At 49.3% G+C, this 22,982-nt stretch overlaps 1 protein-coding gene across 1 annotated transcript in view; it reads right to left on the bottom strand.

Moving 5' to 3' along the window:
- LOC117973532 (reelin-like) overlaps window positions 1-14,360 on the bottom strand; it is a 144,439-nt gene extending 130,079 nt beyond the window's left edge. The window contains 1 exon segment of the mRNA XM_058985491.1: window positions 13,946-14,360. Coding sequence (XP_058841474.1) covers window positions 13,946-14,177 — 232 coding nt within the window. The 5' untranslated portion in view covers window positions 14,178-14,360.
- Window positions 14,361-22,982: the final 8,622 nt, after the last annotated feature.

Here is a 22,982-nt window from a genome sequence, read left to right as displayed (position 1 = left end):
GTAATTCAAAACTACCTGTTATGACTCAAGTGTATCATGTTCCAAACACAAGACAGGAATGTGCAAACAGACGTTTTCATGAAGAGCCACTAATGAGTGGATTCTGTACCAGAAAGCATGCAGGCTGCGTTGTAATACTGAAGTGGAAATGTTGGTACTGATGCTTTCATATTGCAATGGAAATGTACACAATGAAAACTGTATCTGGACTGTGTGTGTGTGTGTGTGTGTGTCAGTGTGTATGTGTCTGTGTGTGTCAGTGTGTCTGTCTGTGTGTGTCAGTGTGTGTGTGTGTGTCAGTGTGTGTGTGTGTCAGTGTGTGTCAGTGTGTATGTGTCTGTGTGTCTGTGTGTGTGTCTGTCTGTGTGTGTGTGTCAGTGTGTGTCTGTCTGTGTGTGTGTGTCAGTGTGTGTGTGTCTGTCTGTGTGTGTGTCTGTGTGTGTGTGTGTCTGTGTGTGTGTGTGTGTCAGTGTGTGTGTCTGTGTCTGTATGTCTGTGTGTGTGTTTGTCAGTGTGTGTGTGTGTCTGTGTGTCAGTGTGTGTGTGTGTGTGTGTGTGTGTGTGTGTGTGTGTTTGTCTTGTAAATGAGATGCTGGATTTCAAGTGTTACAATCCTGGAGAACAACAGCTTTAAATTTAAAGAAACCATCAGCTGTAGAAACGACTGTGAAGCAGGTACAGCATCATTCTGTGAAGCAGGTACAGCATCATTCTGTGAAGCAGGTACAGCATCATTGCCCTGCATTCTGTGAAGCAGGTACAGCATCATTGCCCTGCATTCTGTGAAGCAGGTACAGCATCATTGCCCTGCATTCTGTGAAGCAGGTACAGCATCATTGTCCTGCATTCTGTGAAGCAGGTACAGCATCATTCTGTGAAGCAGGTACAGCATCATTGCCCTGCATTCTGTGAAGCAGGTACAGCATCATTGCCCTGCATTCTGTGAAGCAGGTACAGCATCATTGCCCTGCATTCTGTGAAGCAGGTACAGCATCATTCTGTGAAGCAGGTACAGCATCATTGCCCTGCATTCTGTGAAGCAGGTACAGCATCATTGCCCTGCATTCTGTGAAGCAGGTACAGCATCATTGTCCTGCATTCTGTGACGCAGGTACAGCATCATTGCCCTGCATTCTGTGAAGCAGGTACAGCATCATTGCCCTGCATTCTGTGAAGCAGGTACAGCATCATTGCCCTGCATTCTGTGAAGCAGGTACAGCATCATTGCCCTGCATTCTGTGAAGCAGGTACAGCATCATTGCCCTGCATTCTGTGACGCAGGTACAGCATCATTGCCCTGCATTCTGTGAAGCAGGTACAGCATCATTCTGTGAAGCAGGTACAGCATCATTGCCCTGCATTCTGTGAAGCAGGTACAGCATCATTGCCCTGCATTCTGTGAAGCAGGTACAGCATCATTGCCCTGCATTCTGTGAAGCAGGTACAGCATCATTGCCCTGCATTCTGTGACGCAGGTACAGCATCATTGCCCTGCATTCTGTGAAGCAGGTACAGCATCATTCTGTGAAGCAGGTACAGCATCATTGCCCTGCATTCTGTGAAGCAGGTACAGCATCATTGCCCTGCATTCTGTGAAGCAGGTACAGCATCATTGCCCTGCATTCTGTGAAGCAGGTACAGCATCATTGTCCTGCATTCTGTGAAGCAGGTACAGCATCATTCTGTGAAGCAGGTACAGCATCATTGCCCTGCATTCTGTGACGCAGGTACAGCATCATTGCCCTGCATTCTGTGAAGCAGGTACAGCATCATTGCCCTGCATTCTGTGAAGCAGGTACAGCATCATTGCCCTGCATTCTGTGAAGCAGGTACAGCATCATTGCCCTGCATTCTGTGAAGCAGGTACAGCATCATTGTCCTGCATTCTGTGAAGCAGGTACAGCATCATTCTGTGAAGCAGGTACAGCATCATTGTCCTGCATTCTGTGAAGCAGGTACAGCATCATTCTGTGAAGCAGGTACAGCATCATTGCCCTGCATTCTGTGACGCAGGTACAGCATCATTGCCCTGCATTCTGTGAAGCAGGTACAGCATCATTGCCCTGCATTCTGTGAAGCAGGTACAGCATCATTGCCCTGCATTCTGTGAAGCAGGTACAGCATCATTGCCCTGCATTCTGTGAAGCAGGTACAGCATCATTGCCCTGCATTCTGTGAAGCAGGTACAGCATCATTGCCCTGCATTCTGTGAAGCAGGTACAGCATCATTGTCCTGCATTCTGTGAAGCAGGTACAGCATCATTCTGTGAAGCAGGTACAGCATCATTGCCCTGCATTCTGTGAAGCAGGTACAGCATCATTGCCCTGCATTCTGTGAAGCAGGTACAGCATCATTGCCCTGCATTCTGTGAAGCAGGTACAGCATCATTGCCCTGCATTCTGTGAAGCAGGTACAGCATCATTGCCCTGCATTCTGTGAAGCAGGTACAGCATCATTGTCCTGCATTCTGTGAAGCAGGTACAGCATCATTGCTCTGCATTCTGTGGAGCAGGTACAGCATCATTGCCCTGCATTCTGTGAAGCAGGTACAGCATCATTGCCCTGCATTCTGTGAAGCAGGTACAGCATCATTGCCCTGCATTCTGTGAAGCAGGTACAGCATCATTGTCCTGCATTCTGTGAAGCAGGTACAGCATCATTGCCCTGCATTCTGTGAAGCAGGTACAGCATCATTGCCCTGCATTCTGTGAAGCAGGTACAGCATCATTCTGTGAAGCAGGTACAGCATCATTGCCCTGCATTCTGTGGAGCAGGTACAGCATCATTGCCCTGCATTCTGTGAAGCAGGTACAGCATCATTGCCCTGCATTCTGTGAAGCAGGTACAGCATCATTGCCCTGCATTCTGTGACGCAGGTACAGCATCATTGCCCTGCATTCTGTGAAGCAGGTACAGCATCATTGCCCTGCATTCTGTGAAGCAGGTACAGCATCATTGCCCTGCATTCTGTGAAGCAGGTACAGCATCATTGCCCTGCATTCTCGTAGTGACACCGACTTTAACCAGCAAGCTTCTGTGCCACTGTAATTATGCAGAGAGAAGCACTTAAGGGAACGTGTCTGTGTTCACTAATTAAATTCATTATAAAACCATTAAATACAGGGGGGATAGGCAAAGGATCATGGGTGAAATAATGAATGGGGGGGGGGGGGTGTGGCTAAACCATTTCTGAAGAGGGAGATTTCCATTGAGTTTCCCTGCTCTGGCGTTACAGTGCCATACCAGAATGATGGAGCGCAGGGCAAGACAGCGCAGTGCAGGGCAGTGCAGTGCAGGGCAGGGCAGTACAGGACAGGGCAGCACAGTGCAGTGCAAGGCAGTACAGGGCAGGGCAGCGCAGTTCAGTGCAGGGCAGGGCAGGGCAGGGCAGGGCAGGGCAGGGCAGCGCAGTGCAGTGCAGGGCAGGGCAGTGTAGTACAATTCTCATTACTTGGAGATGGACTCCAGCACTGCTGGGGAGTCACTGACGGAACAGACTGACTGTGTGGCTCTTCATGCTAGAAAGCCAGCAGGAAGCCAATGCACAGAGAGTGAATGCACTGGTCTACAATGTGAGCTTGTTATATAGGGGGTGCAAGGGAATTATTTTTTCAGTAGGTTTCTCTGAATAGCATGGCTGTATATAATAGCTGATGATCTCGTCTTTGTGAGAGACGGGCTCCATTCTGGATCAGTTTATTTACTGCATGAATGACTTTTGATGCCTCCGTAGGTTTTGTTTTCCTCGAATTACAAGGACGCTGAACGTTAGTCCGAAGCTGATTTCCATTTATTTGATGCTGTTCACGGTGCTCGGCTCCGCCAAACAACACGATCGCAGCTGTGTGCTCTCCCTGCACGCTTCACAAACACTGTCTACAACACAGCTCCATACAGACACAGGGGTGCAGCTTTAACAAGCGTGCACCGAACAACAGACGACTGCATCGGAGAGACGGGAGGACTTGCTCCCCTGGAGACCACAAAGAGCTTCATCCATGAGTACCACAACGAGCATTCTCTAATGCTTTGAGCGTGTCTGTAGGTACTCGAAGGTCAAGGCCAGTGCGAGTCCCACAGGTGTCTGCTCAGTGGACTGCGTTAACTAGAGAGTGCTTCTGAAGAGGCTGGGAGAAGCTGCCAGAACACAGGTCAAAAGCCAAAGAAAGGAAGAAAGAAAGAAAGAAAGAAAGGAAAGAAAAAGGAGGACAAGAAGGTATTATTTTCAACCCTGGTTGACTAATGCCCTGTCTCTTTGCAGCTCAGCTCAGCTCAGCTCTGCTCCCATTGCTCTCTGTCTCACAGGTGTGTTAGCGCACTTAGTGGTGTTGGAAGACGACGCTCGCTGTAATACATCACAAAACCAGCTCGCTAGCCTTTTTATTCACATTAAATATTTATTGCGTGATTTGCAACAGCTCATTACCAATGAACACTATCAGGCACATTGTTAACTATTAATGCCTGGACTCCTACAGGCACTGCGAACAGGCTTTTTATCACACACACACACACGCACACACACACACACACACACTTGGTCTGCATGCACGCACACACACACAGACAGACCCACTGGGTCTGCATGCACGCACGCACACACACACATACGCACACACACACAGACAGACCCACTGGGTCTGCATGTATGCACGCACACACACACAGACAGACAGACACACTGGGTCTGCATGCACGCAAACACACACACACACAGACAGACACACTGGGTCTGCATGCACGCACACACACACACACACACACACACACAGACAGACACACTGGGTCTGCATGCACACGCACACACACAGACAAACACACTGGGTCTGCATGTACGCACACAAACACACACACACAGACACACTGGGTCTGCATGCACGCACACACACAGACACACTGGGTCTGCATGCACGCACACACACACAGACAGACACACTGGGTCTGCATGCACGCACACACACACAGACAGACACACTGGGTCTGCATGCACGCACACACACAGACACACTGGGTCTGCATGCACGCACACACACACAGACAGACACACTGGGTCTGCATGCACGCACACACACACAGACAGACACACTGGGTCTGCATGCACGCACACACACAGACACACTGGGTCTGCATGCACGCACACACACACAGACAGACACACTGGGTCTGCATGCACGCACACACACACTGGATCTGCTAGTTTTTGTTCCAACCAAGCTCTTAATTACTTAATTGAACCTATTAATGGAACTAATCAGAGCTTTTTACTTATTTTAGAGAGTTGGAGATTTCAATTTAAATATAAAATTATATAAGGAACTTGAATTCTCCAACATTTTTTAAGCTAATCAATTTAAAAAGTCAAATTAAGCAAATTATTATTAAGGTTTCAATTAAGTAATTGAGAGCTCAGTTGGAACTAAAACCCGCAGGACAGTGGGTCTCCAGGACCAGGGCTGAGAACCACTGGTTTAATGAATTCATAATTATCAGTACTTTAACCAGGTTGGCAGTAAATCTTCTTGTGTAAGTGCCTGCTTAGATCTCTTCACTGCGGAGTCTGTTGAGAAGCAAGCTTCAGACCTTTAAGGTTATTTCCTCATTATCACTTCACCTATTTAAAGGAATGCTAAACCAGGCTTACCTCTTATTAGCAACAGCATGGTTATCCCTGGACCCCCTTTTCTTGTCCTGAATAACTTTTGCTTCTTTGACTAATTCAGTATTTGTATTCTATGTTCTATGTCATATTCTATGTTCTATGTCATATTCATATTCTATGTCTAATGCTGTACAATGTAAAGCTACTGCTGCTTCCTGGTACCTAATACCTTGCTGTGGTTTAGTTCAGCTTCCTCCAATGGGTTTGCTGCCACCATGGAGAAGCTGTTTATTATTTGAATTGAAAGTCTGTATAATTGGGTCCATGGAGAAGCTGTTCACTATTTGTATTGAAAGTATGGGTATGGGATCTCCAGTGGCTCACCTGGTAATGCTCACAATGAGCATTACCATTACTCCAGACGCTGGAACCTAACCCTGACCTTTACCCTTTAACTTCCTGAAAACATCCGCCCGTATTCTGTGGAATGTGCTGCACCAAACACACCTTATACGTCTTCTCACAAGAGACATGCCAGGTGCTCTGCTCAGGACACCTCTGTACAGAGGCTGAGTAATAAATGATCTTCAATTCGGGGGGTTACATTTTAACAGCCAAACTGCTGATTCAGGGACGGTAGGAGAGAGGGCAGGAGTCAGCCATCCTCACGGGTAGAGTTGGGATCACACTGACACTTTCTTGAACTATGTTAAGGTCCAGAGATCATCCCAGCCCAGGTATAGTACTGGTCTCACTGGGGCATTCTGGTAGAGAGTACCTAGTTGTGGTGGTGGTATGTGTTGGGTAAACAAACCAGCCCCCGATGTCCATGAGAAATCCCAGTGCAATAAATACCTGCACCTGTGTGGGGTGTGTGCTCCAAACAACCAGCAATCTCAGTTTAATTGTATAGTAACAGTACAATGAAACAGAGCACACAGTACTAAAGTTAAGGATGTGTGTACCAGTCATTCAATTATATTTACACACAAGGTTAATACAACAGTAAAACCACAGAGGAAGCTGGAGGCAAGCTGCTGGGAATTGCAATAGCTTGTCTGCTCTCACACGCGCCCACAGACACCTCCTGCCTTAAAAACACCCTGGCAGTGACTGGATCCCATCCTGAAAGCCGGGATTAACACTGGAAGTGACTGGATCCCATCCTGAAAGCCGGGATTAACCCTGGCAGTGACTGGAGGTCACCAGTCATAAGCATTCCTCCTGAGTCACAGCCAGGCACTACCCTCTGGAGGTCACCACTCATAACCACTGCCCCTGAGTCACAGCCAGGCACTACCCTCTGGAGGTAACCACTCATAACCACTGCCCCTGAGTCACAGCCAGGCACTACCCTCTGGAGGTCACCACTCATAACCACTGCCCCTGAGTCACAGCCAGGCACTACCCTCTGGAGGTCACCACTCATAACCACTGCCCCTGAGTCACAGCCAGGCACTACCCTCTGGAGGTCACCACTCATAACCACTGCCCCTGAGTCACAGCCAGGCACTACCCTCTGGAGGTCACCACTCATAACCACTGCCCCTGAGTCACAGCCAGGCACTACCCTCTGGAGGTGGGTGTGTGGAGAGTCTGACTGCCCTTCAGTTACAGTGTCTCAAGGACCTGGTCATTAAAGCAGGTACACTGGAGAGCCTGAGAGCTGCTCTGCTATTAGTCCGGGGGGGACACTTAGTTTGCTGAAGGAAGCTGGAACACAAAGATTGTCCTGGAAATGGTCTGATAGAAAAGGAGGCGTTACCCTGATCCATCTCTTCATCAACGCTGTGTAGCTGCTCTAAATCAAAAGCTACTTTCTCAAACAATGATCCGCAAGGAGAAGTCCTGTACAGCTGTGTGGATTTCAATGTACAGCTTGACATGCAAACGAGGCACTAAGATTTCATTTATTTTAATGAGTAGGTTCCAAGAACTATGCAAATGTTTCTGATCCCAGATTGAATGTATGATGTTGTCTTTCAGAGTGTGATGTGCAAGGACTGTAGTCTGTCCCTCTTGCCAGGACACACTTGTAAATGAGGCCTCGGTCTCAATGGGTTAATTCCTGGTTAAAGAGTGAATAAATAATAATAATAATAATAATAATAATAATATTTTATTTTCCAGGAGTATGATCAAACAGAAATCCGGGTTCACCCCGAGGGACCCCTAAATATACTGTGTGTGTCGCATGAAAAACACATTCAAAAACGTTTAACCAGAAAGAGTCTAAATAAAACAGGACAATCACCACCCCTCTGTGTACTACAGCATTGTGAAAACAAGAGTCCCCTGTTAGATTGTATTTGATAAGTGCAGTGTGTGGAGCCTCCTGTTAGATTGTATTTGATAAGTGCAGTGTGTAGAGCCTCCTGTTAGATTGTATTTGATAAGTGCAGTGTGGAGAGCCTCCTGTTAGATTGTATTTGATAAGTGCAGTGTGGAGAGCCACCTGTTAGATTGATAAGTGCAGTGTGTGGAGCCTCCTGTTAGATTGTATTTGATAAGTGCAGTGTGGAGAGCCTCCTGTTAGATTGATAAGTGCAGTGTGTGGAGCCTCCTGTTAGATTGATAAGTGCAGTGTGTGGAGCCTCCTGTTAGATTGATAAGTGCAGTGTGTGGAGCCTCCTGTTAGATTGTATTTGATAAGTGCAGTGTGGAGAGCCTCCTGTTAGATTGTATTTGATAAGTGCAGTGTGGAGAGCCACCTGTTAGATTGATAAGTGCAGTGTGTGGAGCCTCCTGTTAGATTGTATTTGATAAGTGCAGTGTGGAGAGCCTCCTGTTAGATTGATAAGTGCAGTGTGTGGAGCCTCCTGTTAGATTGATAAGTGCAGTGTGTGGAGCCTCCTGTTAGATTGTATTTGATAAGTGCAGTGTGGAGAGCCTCCTGTTAGATTGTATTTGATAAGTGCAGTGTGGAGAGCCACCTGTTAGATTGATAAGTGCAGTGTGTGGAGCCTCCTGTTAGATTGTATTTGATAAGTGCAGTGTGGAGAGCCTCCTGTTAGATTGTATTTGATAAGTGCAGTGTGGAGAGCCTCCTGTTAGATTGATAAGTACAGTGTGTGGAGCCTCCTGTTAGATTGATAAGTGCAGTGTGTGGAGCCTCCTGTTAGATTGTATTTGATAAGTGCAGTGTGGAGAGCCTCCTGTTAGATTGATAAGTGCAGTGTGTGGAGCCTCCTGTTAGATTGTATTTGATAAGTGCAGTGTGGAGAGCCTCCTGTTAGATTGTATTTGATAAGTGCAGTGTGGAGAGCCACCTGTTAGATTGATAAGTGCAGTGTGTGGAGCCTCCTGTTAGATTGTATTTGATAAGTGCAGTGTGGAGAGCCTCCTGTTAGATTGATAAGTGCAGTGTGTGGAGCCTCCTGTTAGATTGATAAGTGCAGTGTGTGGAGCCTCCTGTTAGATTGTATTTGATAAGTGCAGTGTGGAGAGCCTCCTGTTAGATTGTATTTGATAAGTGCAGTGTGGAGAGCCTCCTGTTAGATTGATAAGTGCAGTGTGTGGAGCCTCCTGTTAGATTGATAAGTGCAGTGTGTGGAGCCTCCTGTTAGATTGTATTTGATAAGTGCAGTGTGGAGAGCCTCCTGTTAGATTGTATTTGATAAGTGCAGTGTGGAGAGCCTCCTGTTAGATTGTATTTGATAAGTGCAGTGTGGAGAGCCTCCTGTTAGATTGTATTTGATAAGTGCAGTGTGGAGAGCCTCCTGTTAGATTGTATTTGATAAGTGCAGTGTGGAGAGCCTCCTGTTAGATTGATAAGTGCAGTGTGGAGAGCCTCCTGTTAGATTGATAAGTGCAGTGTGTGGAGCCTCCTGTTAGATTGTATTTGATAAGTGCAGTGTGGAGAGCCTCCTGTTAGATTGTATTTGATAAGTGCAGTGTGGAGAGCCACCTGTTAGATTGATAAGTGCAGTGTGTGGAGCCTCCTGTTAGATTGTATTTGATAAGTGCAGTGTGGAGAGCCTCCTGTTAGATTGATAAGTGCAGTGTGTGGAGCCTCCTGTTAGATTGATAAGTGCAGTGTGTGGAGCCTCCTGTTAGATTGTATTTGATAAGTGCAGTGTGGAGAGCCTCCTGTTAGATTGTATTTGATAAGTGCAGTGTGGAGAGCCACCTGTTAGATTGATAAGTGCAGTGTGTGGAGCCTCCTGTTAGATTGTATTTGATAAGTGCAGTGTGGAGAGCCACCTGTTAGATTGATAAGTGCAGTGTGTGGAGCCTCCTGTTAGATTGTATTTGATAAGTGCAGTGTGTGGAGCCTCCTGTTAGATTGTATTTGATAAGTGCAGTGTGGAGAGCCTCCTGTTAGATTGTATTTGATAAGTGCAGTGTGGAGAGCCTCCTGTTAGATTGTATTTGATAAGTGCAGTGTGGAGAGCCTCCTGTTAGATTGTATTTGATAAGTGCAGTGTGGAGAGCCTCCTGTTAGATTGATAAGTGCAGTGTGGAGAGCCTCCTGTTAGATTGATAAGTGCAGTGTGTGGAGCCTCCTGTTAGATTGTATTTGATAAGTGCAGTGTGTGGAGCCTCCTGTTAGATTGTATTTGATAAGTGCAGTGTGGAGAGCCTCCTGTTAGATTGATAAGTGCAGTGTGTGGAGCCTCCTGTTAGATTGTATTTGATAAGTGCAGTGTGGAGAGTCTCCTGTTAGATTGTATTTGATAAGTGCAGTGTGGAGAGCCACCTGTTAGATTGATAAGTGCAGTGTGTGGAGCCTCCTGTTAGATTGTATTTGATAAGTGCAGTGTGTAGCTCAGTGCTGGTTTGGATTAATCAAAGATACAGCTCAGGGAGCCACACACAGTAAGAGTGTCTCTACAGTGCCAGACCATGAGAGCTCAAAGAGCAGCTGCTGATGTAAATGAGCGCTGTCCTGAAGCACTCCAGAGCTGCATCAATAGGTGATAATTGATGTGAAGCGGATGTGCAAACCAGTTTAATTCTGTATGTCGTCTTCAGGTTATTGAGACATGAAAAACCAACACAGGCAAAGGAGCTGCGTTTCACTATCCTGCTAAAACAAAACGAAAGAAACGACACAGCAAACCTGTTCCATCCACCTAGTGAAAGCTACAAGGAGGAGACGGGGAGGGAGCGAGGGTTTAAATGCGGTTTCCTCAAGGTCTTCATGCCCAAATCTGCACCCTCTTTTCACGAGAAGGAAAATGAACTGGTATTGTTACAAAACAAATGACAAACAACAGACTCCTCAAATGAACCAGGGGTAAAGATCCTTTGAGAAACCCTTTAAAAATGACGCAGTGACCCACACTCCCTCAATGGGGTCTCGCACACCCATTCCCTTTACTGTCCAGAGTCTCTGCTGCCTGTGCTGTGAGGTCAGTGTGGGATCACACGCTGCAGAGCAGAGAACAAGGCAGCGTCTCACCCTATCATTAACACAGCGGACTGGAGATTACAGTGTCGCCACTCACAATGAGAGCCGTCCATCCACCGGCCGGGCACTGACCCTGCATTCAGCAGCTAATTGCAGCCATTCAGATGCACTGAGCCGAGATCTAACCAGCCATCACAGCACTCAGGACTGCTCCAGCGGTAATGGAGGGGCGCAGCAGCCATAACTCATACGAGAAACAGACAGCGTCCCGCCCCCAGCACAATATACACACACACACACACACACACACACACACACACACTCACACACCTATAACCCATACAAGAAACAGACAGCGTCCCGCCCCCAGCACAATATACACACACACACACACACACACACACACACACTCACACACCTATAACCCATACAAGAAACAGACAGCGTCCCGCCCCCAGCACAATACACACACACACGCACACACACACACACTCACACACCTATAACCCATACGAGAAACAGACAGCGTTCCGCCCCCAGCACAATATACACACACACACACACACACACACACACACACACACTCACACACCTATAACCCATACAAGAAACAGACAGCGTCCCGCCCCCAGCACAATATACACACACACACACACACACACACACACACACTCACACACCTATAACCCATACAAGAAACAGACAGCGTCCCGCCCCCAGCACAATACACACACACACGCACACACACACACACTCACACACCTATAACCCATACGAGAAACAGACAGCGTTCCGCCCCCAGCACAATATACACACACACACACACCTACCTATAACCCATACGAGAAACAGACAGCGTCCCGCCCCCAGCACAATACACACACACACACACACACACCTACCTATAACCCATACAAGAAACAGACAGCGTCCCGCCCCCAGCACAATACACACACACACACACACACACACACACACACACACACACACACACACACTCACACACCTATAACCCATACAAGAAACAGACAGCGTCCCGCCCCCAGCACAATACACACACACACACACACACACACCTACCTATAACCCATACAAGAAACAGACAGCGTCCCGCCCCCAGCACAATACACACACACACACACACACACACACACACACACACCTACCTATAACCCATACAAGAAACAGACAGCGTCCCACCCCCAGCAGAATACACACAAACACACACACACACACCTATAACCCATACAAGAAACAGACAGCGTCCCGCCCCCAGCACAATACACACACACACACACACACACACACACACTCACACACTCACACACGCACGCGCACGCACACGCACACACACAGGACCCAAGACCCCTCCACACTGTACAGCAGTTTCTGCTCTGTCTACTGTCCCTCTCAGCCCCAGGGAAGGTGGTTCAGACTCACAGTACTAATATCCTGTCCACCACCTCTCCATTGAGAACAGCCAGCACAAACAATGCTGACTAGTGTACAACATATCAATATGTTCCAAAACAAAACGCCACAAAATAGCAGGTTTATACTGAAACTCTAAAAAGAAATGTAACTGAGTATTCTAACCAGACTGCTTCCAGACAATGTCATTACTGAACAAGACAGTGGATAAAGCATTGCTGAACAAGACAGTGGACAAAGCATTGCTGAACAAGACAGTGGACAAAGCAGTGGATGTGTTTCTGTATTTGCTGCTCGGTCTAACGCAGGATATCTGGAGCTCTTGTCAGAGATATGAGCCACAGACTGACATCATGCTGGCTTCCCAGAACTATGAAATGCTCGCCAGGGCAGTCGGAGCAGAACTTCTGTAACAACGATGCAGCAAGGAAACAGGCTGAAGCCAGCCGAGCCCCTCATCCCTCCCTCCCTCCCTCCCTCCCTCCCTCGAGCCTGCCGGCCGTTACTTTATCAACAGAGCGGGGACAGTAATCTGCCAGGAGCCTGCCCCAGGATTACACTCATTTCAGACACAGTCATTAAGGGCTATTGGCTTTTAATGCAGATGAGAAATGGAAAAAGGCTTTTTGCTGCTGCTAGTACAGTATCTGCCTGCTACAACCCCAAAGATAAGACTGATAAACAGAGCAAAACAGAAAGCCAGCTGCCCAGTAATCTCACCAGGACAGTGCACTGAAGCACTAACCCCCTCTACACACAAAGAGATGGGCAGGTAGTCTTTGTGTGGAAGGCATTCGCATTAGAATAGCAGTGAACTCTAGTGAAACCACATCACAAACCTCTCTCTCTCTCTCTCTCTCTCTCTCTCTCTCTCAAACCCTCCTTGTATATATCTATCAAAGACACACTTGGAGTGCCATGTATGCACGAGTGTGCTCCTCTCAGTGCGAGAGCCTGACATACTGGACTATCAGCATGAGATCCTCAAGCTTTCCAGAGGTAATAATGTTCACTGCAGCGTATTGAAACTCTCCACAGCTCTCTGTTAAATACTGCTCCTGCAATGCGTTCCTATGCAGTCTCACACTCTCTGTACAGGAGAGGAGCGAGATCCTGGGACAGGGCTCCAGAGGCTCTCCCCTTCTCTCCAAACCAAGTGAGATCCTCTGTGTCCTAAGCACAGCATGACAAGCACCCCCCCCACACACACACACTGCTGAACTGCGTGATATACACCTTAACTATACTCGCACTAAGGCACACACATCGATACACACATTGCATACATGGTGTGTGGAGAAAATTGAGATTGAAGAGTAAAAAAAGATTATTTTAACATACTCTCCAGCAGTTACTATACTTTGCCATGTTAAATGACAGGTTTTGATTTTCATTTGAAGTTATGTACAGTTGCTTTAGGAATATAAATCCCATTATAAAATGTAAAGAATAACACCTTGAAAGCAAAGTTAATTCAGCCACAACATTTTTTTCACCCCCGCAGTACAGACCTGTATACTCACTCACTCACTCACACTGTGTCAGTGTTTGGGGTACTCACCCTGGTACTCTTGTCCCGGGACGTATGCCAAGGGGTTTCCTGCAATCTGCAGCGAGATGACCACCTCCCCCTCTTCCAGACCCCCCTCCAGCTCCCCGTGGTGGGTGCACAGGAAGAAGAAGGGGTTAAAACGAGGGTAGTAGCCCACGGGCGCCCCCAAATCAGCCCTGCCTCCCAGTGCCTGGGCCAGCAGGGCACAGACCAGGGCAGCCAGCACGGGCTTCAGAGCCATCCCCGAAAACACAGCAAGAACTCTCCAGAGAAGAGACCGGGTGAGACAGAGAGGGGCAGCAGAGTAGAGTCTCAGCGAGGAGCGAGCGAGAGAGAGAGAGGATTCGTCAGGACTGAGGCAGGGGCTCTTAGACTGACTCTGCTTGTTTGCTGCTGATGTCCACTGTCTAGCTCTGTGTTCAGAGCCTGCCTGTCCTCCCCGCCTCTCCTCTTAAATACAAACCCCCGCCCCACACGTGCTGGCAAAGAGGGCCGGCCCTCCCTCCCTCCCTCCCTCCCTCCCTCAGTCAGTCAGTCAGTCTGTCGTTCCTCCACCCCTCTCTCCTGCTGTTCTCTATTTCCACCCCCTCCTCCCTTACCCTCCTTCTTTCTGTCTATCATCCCCTTCTTGACTATCCTCTCTCCTAATTTATTCTCTCCAATTCCTCATCCCTTTACCTCCCTCCCTCCTCTTTTCTTAGTTTATCCTTCTTCTTTTCCCCTTCTCCTCTCTTCCCGGACTGCTCTGTTGTGTTCTTTCCTGGTCACTTCTCACACCTCTCCTCCTCGTCTCGCGCCCGCAGCTGTGTTTATATTTTCCTCTGTGTCGTAGTTACCCTTTTCCATCCTCCTTTCTCTCTTTTCCATTTGATAGTTCACTCTCTGTGCTCCACTCTCTGTGCTCCACTCTCTGTCTCTCTCTTTCTCTCCCTCCTTTTTTTTCTCCTTGTGTTCTGAATTAACACACAACTCCAAAGCAGCTGCCAGGCTGGGAATCATTTATTTTTCCCAGCTTCTCGACCAAAATATCCCCCCCCCCCCCCCCATCACCAGAGAGCTCAGCTCTCTCACACAGGCACACACTCACTCACTGTTACCCTCTTACAGTCTCCCCTCCCTCCCAGTGATAGTGTCTTCTGAACCAGAAAGGGCTGCAACCCAAACCAAACACAAGCTCCGTGCACCCCTCAACACAAAGCAGAATTTGTACTGTACCTGCATTCTCACAGGGGCCTCAAACGCCATTCAGAGGTCCCAAATGCAATCTGAAACACTGTGTGAAGGTTTAATCCAACTGGAAATGTGCTGATCTATAACTGGAGTGTTTTATAGAGAGCTCTCTTGTTTTGTTTGTAACTTTGTACAGCGCTGTGAGATGTATTGTGTGTGTCTACTATAGATAGATAGCTAGATAGATAGATAGATAGATAGAGTAACAACCTGACCAGGCACACTTCTGTGTTCTTCAGTGACCCTTGCTTGTGATTAGTTGCATTGACTTTTTTCTTGCTATTTTACGATAACAAGAAAAGGCATCACAGACCTTTGTAACTCTGTACAGCTGTCAAGGGTTTCAGCTCCAGCAATCTGCATCGCTTTAGTAAAACGGAAATGAAAGTGTTATGATCACAAAGCTTTTGAGTGGAGCCTCTCTCGTGTGCTCCTGTAGCGGCCCGCACTGTACACAGGTGTGCAGTGTTGAATCGAGAGTCCCAAGTCCACCTCACTGGTTTCAGAACGTCACGGCCGTGTTCTTTCTCATTAAACCGGTGCAGATTGCACCCCAGACGAAAGCATTTGATAAACAGCAGTCCTAACAGTTCATTCAAATGTACTGACAGGTTGGATCTAGTCATCCAAATTGTCAGTTTCCTGGGTGATACTCAAATGTATTTTAAGAAGAAACCGTTTGAACAGGTCCTTGTGCATCTTCAGAAGGTTAAAGGGCTCTGTGTTGGGTCTGCTTTTCTAGACCGTTCAGTGCACTACACAGGAGTGTGAACCCAAGCAGTAAAATGTCTTTTCTACTCCAGTGGAGTCCGTTTGAACTGCAACAAGTGATGTAAGTACCAGGAAACAGCAATACACTTCCCATCTATTATACAGAGTAGCATTGTGTTTGAAATACCTGCGCATGAAACACTGAAGTATAAATTACAAGCAAACGAACCGAAAGACCTTCAGCGGAGGAAACGTGGTTCTGTACCTGTCATCACTTCACTGCTGCTAATGAGGTAAGGAAATGAATTCTGAAACCTTGGTTAACCACAACTGGGTACTCTTTAGCGCCCTCATGTGTTCATTTCAGGATAACTGGATCCTCTGCCAGGTTAAATAGCACTGCTCAGACTAAAAGTATACAGCAGAGTGCCTGAGTGGCTCACCTGGTAAAGGCACGGCCTGGTTGTGAAAAGTGACTGATCTTCCCATGGGTTAGGGAGGCAAAACCGTCAGGGACTGTTTCTCCTCATCACATTACAGCGGACCTGACCGGCCAGGCACTCTGTGAGCTCGTGCGGACACCTGAGAGGCCGGTAACTCACTGACATCGCTCTCGAATTCCAGGGTGTAGAAGAGGAAGCTGGCTCGCTCGTGGGATCGGAGGACGCTCACTGAACCTTCGGTGTTCCTGAGCAGCTCTGCAGGGCTGGTGAAGCCGGTAGCTCGCTGACATCGCTCTCGAGTTCCAGGGTGTAGAAGAGGAAGCTGGCTCACTCGTGGGATCGGAGGACGCTCACTGAACCTTCGGTGTTCCTGAGCAGCTCTGCAGGGCTGGTGAAGCCGGTAGCTCGCTGACATCTCTCTCGAATTCCAGGGTGTAGAAGAGGAAGCTGGCTCGCTCGTGGGATCGGAGGACGCTCACTGAACCTTCGGTGTTCCTGAGCAGCTCTGCAGGGCTGGTGAAGCCGGTAGCTCGCTGACATCGCTCTCGAGTTCCAGGGTGTAGAAGAGGAAGCTGGCTCGCTCGTGGGATCGGAGGACGCTCACTGAACCTTCGGTGTTCCTGAGCAGCTCTGCAGGGCTGGTGAAGCCGGTAGCTCGCTGACATCGCTCTCGAGTTCCAGGGTGTAGAAGAGGAAGCTGGCTCGCTCGTGGGATCGGAGGACGCTCACTGAACCTTCGGTGTTCCTGAGCAGCTCTGCAGGGCTGGTGAAGCCGGTAGCTCGCTGACATCTCTCTCGAATTCCAGGGTGTAGAAGAGGAAGCTGGCTCGCTCGTGGGATCGGAGGACGCTCACTGAACCTTCGGTGTTCCTGAGCAGCTCTGCAGGGCTGGTGAAGCCGGTAGCTCGCTGACATCGCTCTCGAGTTCCAGGGTGTAGAAGAGGAAGCTGGCTCGCTCGTGGGATCGGAGGACGCTCACTGAACCTTCGGTGTTCCTGAGCAGCTCTGCAGGGCTGGTGAAGCCGGTAGCTCGCTGACATCGCTCTCGAGTTCCAGGGTGTAGAAGAGGAAGCTGGCTCGCTCGTGGGATCGGAGGACGCTCACTGAACCTTCGGTGTTCCTGAGCAGCTCTGCAGGGCTGGTGAAGCCGGTAGCTCGCTGACATCGCTCTCGAGTTCCAGGGAGTAGAAGAGGAAGCTGGCTCGCTCGTGGGATCGGAGGACGCTCACTGAACCTTCGGTGTTCTTGAGCAGCTCTGCAGGGCTGGTGAAGCTGGTAGCTCGCTGACATCGCTCTCGAGTTCCAGGGTGTAGAAGAGGAAGCTGGCTCGCTCGTGGGATCGGAGGACGCTCACTGAACCTTCGGTGTTCCTGAGCAGCTCTGCAGGGCTGGTGAAGCCGGTAGCTCGCTGACATCGCTCTCGAGTTCCAGGGTGTAGAAGAGGAAGCTGGCTCGCTCGTGGGATCGGAGGACGCTCACTGAACCTTCGGTGTTCCTGAGCAGCTCTGCAGGGCTGGTGAAGCTGGTAGCTCGCTGACATCGCTCTCGAGTTCCAGGGTGTAGAAGAGGAAGCTGGCTCGCTCGTGGGATCGGAGGACGCTCACTGAACCTTCGGTGTTTCTGAGCAGCTCTGCAGGGCTGGTGAAGCCGGTAGCTCGCTGACATCGCTCTTGAGTTCCAGGGTGTATCACTGGCGTGGTATCGAGGAGTTAAAACAGTGTGGCAGTGAAGCGCTACATTTAAACTGGTAGTGGAACTGAATTGAGAAACATCACGTCCTGACAAGCGATTTTGTTTTCCAAGAACTCCAGCGGTTTGAATGCCTTGTATGAATAGCGGTGGAGCCAGCGTCAGTGCAGCACGTAGTGGGAAGTCTCTGCGGTGCTCCACAGCACTGGCATGCATGCCCTAACAGGAATGCAGTGCGTACGGCAGGCTGGTGTGTGTTCAAAATGGGCATATTCACAAGCAACTGGAGAACAGGCGTTTTCTTTCAGTGTTTTAAAGTAATTTTATTAGCAGGTGCAGAAAACATTACAGATCTACGCTCCTCTGTGGGCGTGAGAGAAATGAAGGAGCATCAATTTAGAGAGAGAGAGAGTGAGAGAGAGAGAGAGAGCGTCATACAGGACAGATGTCCGTGTCTCAAGGCTATGAGAACTCCAGTGCACGATACACCCCACGCTGCGGCTCCTCGCTGACCCATCAAGGCTCAGACAGGCATGTTGGGTCACATCTGCTCTCTCTCTCCCTTCTCCTCCTGTTCCAGCGTTTCGTCTCCAGAGCACCGCTTCTCTCAGCGAAACTCACAGGAAGTCGTACAGGTACTTCACAATTTCAAAGTTGACTGTCCTGAAAGAAAAGGAAAGGATTCATGAACTCGTGCGCTCCCGGTGCTAGGCAGATCCAATGCTGGTTGAAGCAGGGAAGCACTGGAACAGCAAACACACAGGGCTCGGCTACCAAACACAAAACACTTAGATGCATACAGGCACCGCCCCTTACACTCTCCCCCTCTTAACCTAAGCAATGAACTGCAGGCCATTCATGAGCCTCCAGGTCTCCAATGTTACAGGGCAGAGGCTGGGTGTGAGCCAGTGACCATACACTCTCAAAGTGAGCGTCTTAACCACAGCACAAAGAAACCAGACTCGTCTGCACAAGCAGTTTTTAGAGCTGCTAACCTCAGTTTGCTGGCAGGATTCGGAATCACACAACTGCAGGCAAGAGTATCTGGCAGGATAGTGTACTCAGGTTGGTGTTTGCATGGGAGGACACACGGCTGTACTGCACTGCATGAAGGGGTGTGATGTTCCTCCTTCAGCCTGTTAGTCTATCTGTGAGCATCCCCACCAGGAAGGGATTAACCAATCGAACATCAACACGCAGGGACTCCGGGACTCCGACAGGCTGCTAGAGAAACACGCAGGGACTCCGGGACTCCGACAGGCTGCTAGAGAAACACGCAGGGACTCCGACAGGCTGCTAGAGAAACACGCAGGGACTCCGACAGGCTGCTAGAGAAACACGCAGGGACTCCGGGACTCCGACAGGCTGCTAGAGAAACACGCAGGGACTCCGACAGGCTGCTAGAGAAACACGCAGGGACTCTGGGACTCCGACAGGCTGCTAGAGAAACACGCAGGGACTCCGACAGGCTGCTAGAGAAACACGCAGGGACTCTGGGACTCCGAGAGGCTGCTAGAGAAACACGCAGGGACTCCGACAGGCTGCTAGAGAAACACGCAGGGACTCTGGGACTCCGACAGGCTGCTAGAGAAACACGCAGGGACTCCGACAGGCTGCTAGAGAAACACGCAGGGACTCTGGGACTCCGAGAGGCTGCTAGAGAAACACGCAGGGACTCCGGGACTCCGACAGGCTGCTAGAGAAACACGCAGGGACTCCGACAGGCTGCTAGAGAAACACGCAGGGACTCCGGGACTCCGACAGGCTGCTAGAGAAACACGCAGGGACTCCGACAGGCTGCTAGAGAAACACGCAGGGACTCTGGGACTCCGAGAGGCTGCTAGAGAAACACGCAGGGACTCCGGGACTCCGACAGGCTGCTAGAGAAACACGCAGGGACTCCGGGACTCCGACAGGCTGCTAGAGAAACACGCAGGGACTCTGGGACTCCGACAGGCTGCTAGAGAAGTCTAAGGCTTGCATCTCAATCCCAGGCTGACCAATCCCTCCCTAGCATTTACTAAGCCAAAGGGGTTTTGTATTGCATCCTGACAATGTTGGATTGTTTCAAGTAATTACACTAAATTCCTTGACAGATGAGTGTAATGTATCGTACACAAGCTAAATACCAAGAATGCTGTCAGTATGAAACATGATCAAGAAGAGAGCCTGCTGACTTGCATTAATCTCAGAGCTGCAGAGCTTGCTGTTATTTCACAAGTCTTATGAATTGCGTAGGATGCATTGAGACAGCACAGAATGCAGAATTATTACTGTACCACTGACTGTTTGACAAGAGAGGCAGCGCTTTCATTAAAACCCCCTAAATCAGCTTAAACACAGAGAGTGCATTTACTGGAACAGACGTCTTTGAGCTCATTTTACAATTACCTCTCATACAAGCCTGGTAAGATGTGTGAATAAACGATGGCTAACAAGCTCCGATTAATCAACTAAAAGAACATGTTAGGATAAACAAAGGCTATCGTCAGCTGCTGACCAAACTGCCGCAGTTAGCACATTGATACCAAGACTCTTGAAAACGTGCATTGAAACCTGTCTCCAATGGAGACATCCAGCCTGTCAGCCCCAGCATGCCTCTACAGACAATACTAGAGACGGGTTATCCCAGCCCCAGAACTCCACACAATACTAGAGACGGGTTATCCCAGCCCCAGAACTCCGCACAATACCAGAGACGGGTTATCCCAGCCCCAGAACTCCGCACAATACTAGAGACGGGTTATCCCAGCCCCAGCACTATGCACAATACTAGAGATGGGTTATCCCAGCCCTAGAACTCCACACAATACTAGAGACGGGTTATCCCAGCCCCAGAACTCCGCACAATACTAGAGACGGGTTATCCCAGCCCCAGAACTCCGCACAATACTAGAGACGGGTTATCCCAGCCCCAGAACTCCACACAATACTAGAGACGGGTTATCCCAGCCCTAGAACTCCACACAATACTAGAGACGGGTTATCCCAGCCCCAGAACTATGCACAATACTAGAGACGGGTTATCCCAGCCCCAGAACTCCGCACAATACTAGAGACGGGTTATCCCAGCCCCAGAACTCCGCACAATACTAGAGACGGGTTATCCCAGCCCTAGAACTCCACACAATACTAGAGACGGGTTATCCCAGCCCCAGAACTCCGCACAATACTAGAGACGGGTTATCCCAGCCCCAGAACTCCACACAATACTAGAGACGGGTTATCCCAGCCCTAGAACTCCACACAATACTAGAGACGGGTTATCCCAGCCCCAGAACTATGCACAATACTAGAGACGGGTTATCCCAGCCCCAGAACTCCGCACAATACTAGAGACGGGTTATCCCAGCCCCAGAACTCCGCACAATACTAGAGACGGGTTATCCCAGCCCTAGAACTCCACACAATACTAGAGACGGGTTATCCCAGCCCCAGAACTCCGCACAATACTAGAGACGGGTTATCCCAGCCCCAGAACTCCACACAATACTAGAGACGGGTTATCCCAGCCCCAGAACTCTGCACAATACTAGAGACGGGTTATCCCAGCCCCAGAACTCTGCACAATACTAGAGACGGGTTATCCCAGCCCCAGAACTCCGCACAATACCAGAGACGGGTTATCCCAGCCCCAGAACTCCACACAATACCAGAGACGGGTTATCCCAGCCCCAGAACTCCACACAATACTAGAGACGGGTTATCCCAGCCCAGAACTCTGCACAATACTAGAGACGGGTTATCCCAGCCCCAGAACTCCGCACAATACCAGAGACGGGTTATCCCAGCCCCAGAACTCCACACAATACCAGAGACGGGTTATCCCAGCCCCAGAACTCCACACAATACTAGAGACGGGTTATCCCAGCCCAGAACTCTGCACAATACTAGAGACGGGTTATCCCAGCCCCAGAACTCTGCACAATACCAGAGACGGGTTATCCCAGCCCCAGAACTCCGCACAATACTAGAGACGGGTTATCCCAGCCCCAGAACTCCACACAATACCAGAGACGGGTTATCCCAGCCCCAGAACTCCACACAATACTAGAGACGGGTTATCCCAGCCCAGAACTCTGCACAATACTAGAGACGGGTTATCCCAGCCCCAGAACTCTGCACAATACCAGAGACGGGTTATCCCAGCCCCAGAACTCCGCACAATACTAGAGACGGGTTATCCCAGCCCCAGAACTCCGCACAATACTAGAGACGGGTTATCCCAGCCCCAGAACTCCGCACAATACTAGAGACGGGTTATCCCAGCCCCAGAACTCCACACAATACTAGAGACGGGTTATCCCAGCCCCAGAACTCTGCACAATACTAGAGACGGGTTATCCCAGCCCCAGAACTCTGCACAATACTAGAGACGGGTTATCCCAGCCCCAGAACTCTGCACAATACCAGAGACGGGTTATCCCAGCCCCAGAACTCCGCACAATACTAGAGACGGGTTATCCCAGCCCCATCACTCCGCACAATACTAGAGACGGGTTATCCCAGCCCCAGAACTCCACACAATACTAGAGACGGGTTATCCCAGCCCCAGAACTCTGCACAATACTAGAGACGGGTTACAGAGGAGAGGGAGAGGGAGAGAGGGAGAGGGAGAGAGGGAGAGAGAGAGAGAGAGAGAGAGCTTTTGAAATATTTATGCCCCCAAGGGTTCTGTACATTTTCTTTTTCGAATGGACTCCAGCACTGCAGCCTGTGTCTGAAACAGGTCAAAGAAAGACTTTGGCTCGTTCAAGAGCCCCTGCTCTGCTCAGCAACAGGCCTGGAGCTGAAACAGCTGCAGCAGCAGAGAGTAAAGGCTCCTCTCCAAACGCAGACACTTTAAATACTGAAACAAGGGAAGCCTGGAGCAGGATACTGGCAGGCAGGGGGATCCTGTGGAGATTGGAATGGCTTCTCTCTCACTCTGCAAGCCAAGTCCTTCCGCTGATGGTTACAGTAAAAAAAAAAAA

Source organism: Acipenser ruthenus, chromosome 14 (assembly GCF_902713425.1).
Source record: "Acipenser ruthenus chromosome 14, fAciRut3.2 maternal haplotype, whole genome shotgun sequence".
Taxonomy (NCBI): domain Eukaryota; kingdom Metazoa; phylum Chordata; class Actinopteri; order Acipenseriformes; family Acipenseridae; genus Acipenser; species Acipenser ruthenus.
Note: the sequence above shows the minus strand (reverse complement) of the source record. Positions and strands in the feature narration are given on the sequence as shown.